The sequence below is a fragment of the Mirounga leonina genome, unplaced genomic scaffold (assembly GCF_011800145.1).
Source record: "Mirounga leonina isolate KUSES-001 unplaced genomic scaffold, KU_Mleo_1.0 Mir_55, whole genome shotgun sequence".
Taxonomy (NCBI): Eukaryota; Metazoa; Chordata; class Mammalia; order Carnivora; family Phocidae; genus Mirounga; species Mirounga leonina.
Genome location: NW_023270816.1, coordinates 9347363 through 9351067, shown reverse-complemented (window position 1 = coordinate 9351067; position 3705 = coordinate 9347363). Strand labels below are relative to the sequence as shown.

The 3705-nt window shown below is 57.5% G+C and overlaps 1 protein-coding gene across 1 annotated transcript; it reads left to right on the top strand.

The window, feature by feature from the left end:
* Positions 1-911: 911 nt before the first annotated feature.
* On the top strand, positions 912-2056 carry LOC118001904 (12-(S)-hydroxy-5,8,10,14-eicosatetraenoic acid receptor-like). The gene has a single exon (XM_034992091.1). It carries the CDS (start codon positions 919-921, stop codon positions 1858-1860), a length of 942 nt encoding a protein of 313 aa, XP_034847982.1. The 5' UTR covers positions 912-918; the 3' UTR covers positions 1861-2056.
* Positions 2057-3705: the final 1649 nt, after the last annotated feature.

Below are 3705 nucleotides of genomic sequence, written 5' to 3'. Positions count from 1 at the left end.
ATGAGTCAGGGTCAACAGTGGGTCAGGACCCAAGTGAGTCAGGGTCAAGGATGGGCCAGGACCCAGGTGGGTCACGGTCGAGAATGGGCCAGAACCAAGGTCAAGCATGGTCCACAATGGGAAGGGATGACTGGATTCATTTAATATCTCATGATCTTGACTTTCTGGTGGAATCTATGCATCTTGACCAGCCATCAATTTTATTTTGTTCTCAGGGCCAACGGAGGCCTGCAGGTCTAGATCCTAATCCAGGTCGTGTAGGAGGGAGGGGAAGGCTCCTCAGCAGAAAATAAAATTTGACAAAGAAGAGGACGATCGAAAGTGGTCAACCGTGAGGGAGATAACTGGGCCACCAGAGCATCCTCTGTGATGTCAGGGACCAGATCTGAGTGCCCGTGCATGAAATGGAGCCCCGTGCAGGAGAGGCTCAGTAAGTGTCCTTCCTCCAGAAGAGGAGCGCTTCCCCACGAGGCAAACTCAAACTAGAGAAGCCTTTGGTTTGCATCATTATTTTAACTGTATAAAGACAAGACGTCCTGGTGTGATGAAGCCCCTCAGGCTCCGTGGCCAGTAGCCACGGACGCGCACCTGTGCCCACCCAGACATTCAGGACATGGTCGTTCCAGCGAAAGGCCAGATGATGTGAAGTGAAACACAGTTTCCCCTTTTTAGGGCAAAACAAAACTGCCAGGGTTTTTTCCCTCCCCGCCGATCCTCTTTCCCCAAACAAATTTTAGTTTGCTTTTGACTTTATCCCGATGCTGGTTCAGTACTTTTTCTTACTGAGAAAATGCAGAACTCACAGATCCTGTGACAGGAAAAAGCCCGTGTCTTTCACTTTGTGGGAAGGAGCATTCCCCAAAGCCCCGGCTCTCTGTGCTCTGCTACTTTAAAGTGGAGTCCGGCAGGATCGGCGACATGCCCCCCGCCAACTGCTCGGCGCCCAGCGTCGTGGTGGAGGCGTCTGTGGCCACGCTGCTCCTGCTGGAGGGCGGCCTGGGCCTTCTGGGCAACGCCGTGGCGCTGTGGACCTTCTTCTTCCGCCTGCAGGTGTGGAAACCCTACGCCGTCTACCTGCTCAACTTGGTCGTGGCCGACCTCCTGCTGACCTTCTGCCTGCCCTTCCACGCTGCCTTCTACCTGAGACACAAGACGTGGAGCTTTGGACACGCGTCCTGCCAAAGCCTGTTCTTCCTGCAGGTCCTCAGCCGCGGGGCGGGCGTCGCCTTCCTCACGGCCGTGGCTTTAGACCGGTACTTCCGGGTGGTCCACCCCCGGCTGAAGGTCAACCTCGCGTCCCCCCGGGCGGCCTGGGGGGTGTCGGGCTTCATGTGGCTGCTGCTGCTTGGCCTCACCCACCAGAGCCTGTTCGTCTCGGAGGCCGCGTGCCCGGGTCTGGAGCCTGCGGGAGAAGTCTCCTTCAGCATCATTTGGCAGGAAGCACTGTTCTTCCTGCAGTTTGTCCTTCCCTTTGGGCTCATCCTGTTCTGCAACGCCAGGATCCTCAGGACCCTCCAGAGGTGCCTCCGAGACCCGGACAAGCAGCCCAAGCTGCAGAGGGCCCGGGCGCTGGTGACGGTGGTCGTGGTCCTGTTCGCCGTGTGCTTTCTGCCCAGCTTCCTGGCCCGGATCTTGGTGGCCGCCTTCCGCAGGGTGGGCGGCTGCGGGTTCCTGGGAGCGATGGTGCACGTGTGCGACGTGACCAACGGCCTCACCTACCTGCAGAGTGTGCTGAACCCGGTCGTGTACTGCTTCTCCAGCCCCGCGTTCAGATACTCCTACCGCAAGGTCTTCAACACCCTCAGGGGCCGAGGGAGGGAAACCGAGGCCCCGGGGGACATCAAAGACTCCTACTCTTGAGGCCAGCCAGCCGCCGGGCCCCGGGGCGCAGGAAGGGCAGCGGTCTGAGCGCTAAGGACCACCGCTGAGGGTTGCGGGGCGAGGACACCCCGGGGCCGCGCCACAAGGATCGGGACCCCCACATCGGCACTGTGGCCGTGCTCTCACACACGCCATCTTCTGGATTTCCGTCAGCTATTCTGCATGACCGGACAGAGCAGATTAGCAAGGCAGAGTCTCCTCTCCACCCGCGACAAGGCAGACTGAGCAGCTGACCTGGAAGCCGGCTACGGCTGCGCTCTCACGGAAGGTGTTCTCATGGGTCCGTCATGGGAGGATGAAGGCGGAGAGGGGCACCACTCTTGCTGCGTCTGCTCTTGGTGAGTCGTCTGCTTGCACTCTCCAGAGAGTCTGCTCTCTCCACCTGCCGCACACACTTGTGATGACTGGCCCCGGAGAGTGGCACGCGGCACTGCAAGGCCACGTTTGGGGGGCGTACCTTATTGAGTTCCATGCTCGGCTCCGGCTGGCACATAGTGTTTCCTGTTTATAACATTTTGCTTCATTTGCATGGATGGTACATGATGCCAAAGACAACACTGTTCCCTAGTTTATTATAAGAAACACGTTCCTACTAAATTTCTCAAAATTGCCACCAGAACTCCTCTCTCGAGTTTGAATGTCTAAATGCTTTTGAAACTCACTTTGCTTCCCTGCTCTGAGAAGTCACTGTAGTCAATGCCCCGGGAGGCCACACAGAGCCGGTGGGCCCACCTGAGCCCAGCCCCCAGCGCTCCTGCAACAGCCCCATGGTCTCATGTCATGCTCTTAAATTATGCCCACGTCTGGAGCTCACGATGGTGACAACAGAGTTTGGAGGTTGCCTACCTGACTGCCTTGTCTTGTTCTCTTCAAACCTGGTGCTGTGGCCCCCAAAAGGGACTCCCCAAAATGCGTAGAGGAGGCACAGGGTCTAGTTTGTGAGGAGGCCCACACCTGTGGCCTGGAGCTGCACCTGCCTTGTCCACACGGACAGACCACTGCTCTTCCCCGGGCCGCCCCATGATCTTGGTAAGATTCAGGGTGAAAAGTGGGGACCTTAGGCCAGAGGAAATGGCAATCCCACCTTCTGGATCGTTCGCCTACCAGGTAGGCTCCGTCTCGGACCCAAGTTTAAGATGTGAGTGTGTTCCTGTTCCTGTGCTCCGCCTAACACGGTTCCCAGAGGATGGCAAATGCGCTCAGCGATCCTGGGCCACGGTTAGCAGGTTTCGTGTCCTCTAGAGTGAGTGGAATTTCAGGTGGCTGGTACGGAGCTGTGACCAGACAATAATGCGGGAGGTCCTAATAAAATTCTCTGCCCTGGACAGTCTGCACTGCGCCTGTCTTCTTGCCGTGGGCTCACTGCACATGCCATTGTACACGATGCTGCTTTTAAAAAATCTAACATTTAACATAAATTCAATTAAACATAACATTTTCCACCTCATGATAAACTCTCCACAGTCTTTCTCTCCTTGATCCCTCAATAATCTGTCCAGATGTTTCTTAACCATTTCTCTGAGGCTGGACACCGAGATCTGCAGCCCTCCGCACAGGTAAATCGGGCTGTGAAGTCACACAGCCCCCCAACAGACCTCAGGCCTGGGAAGCCAGCCCACACCGGCCGCCCGAACAGGCTCCGGCCCAGCGCCAGGCTCTGCGGAACCTTCCCAGCACGGCTGGCTGTCTCCGGGCTCCTTGCTGGGTGAGCCAGCCTTGTCCAGGAGCTCAGCAGCCGGCCGCACTTCCCACCGATCCCTGCCCGTTAGCCTGGCGACCGGGGGTCTCATCCCAGCAGAGCCCCGGCCCTCCTCTCTGCTCCTG

Bases quoted from the DNA above. Each gene is read 5' to 3' on its own strand.
- LOC118001904 (XM_034992091.1), top strand. From the start codon at position 919: ATGCCCCCCGCCAACTGCTCGGCGCCCAGCGTCGTGGTGGAGGCGTCT.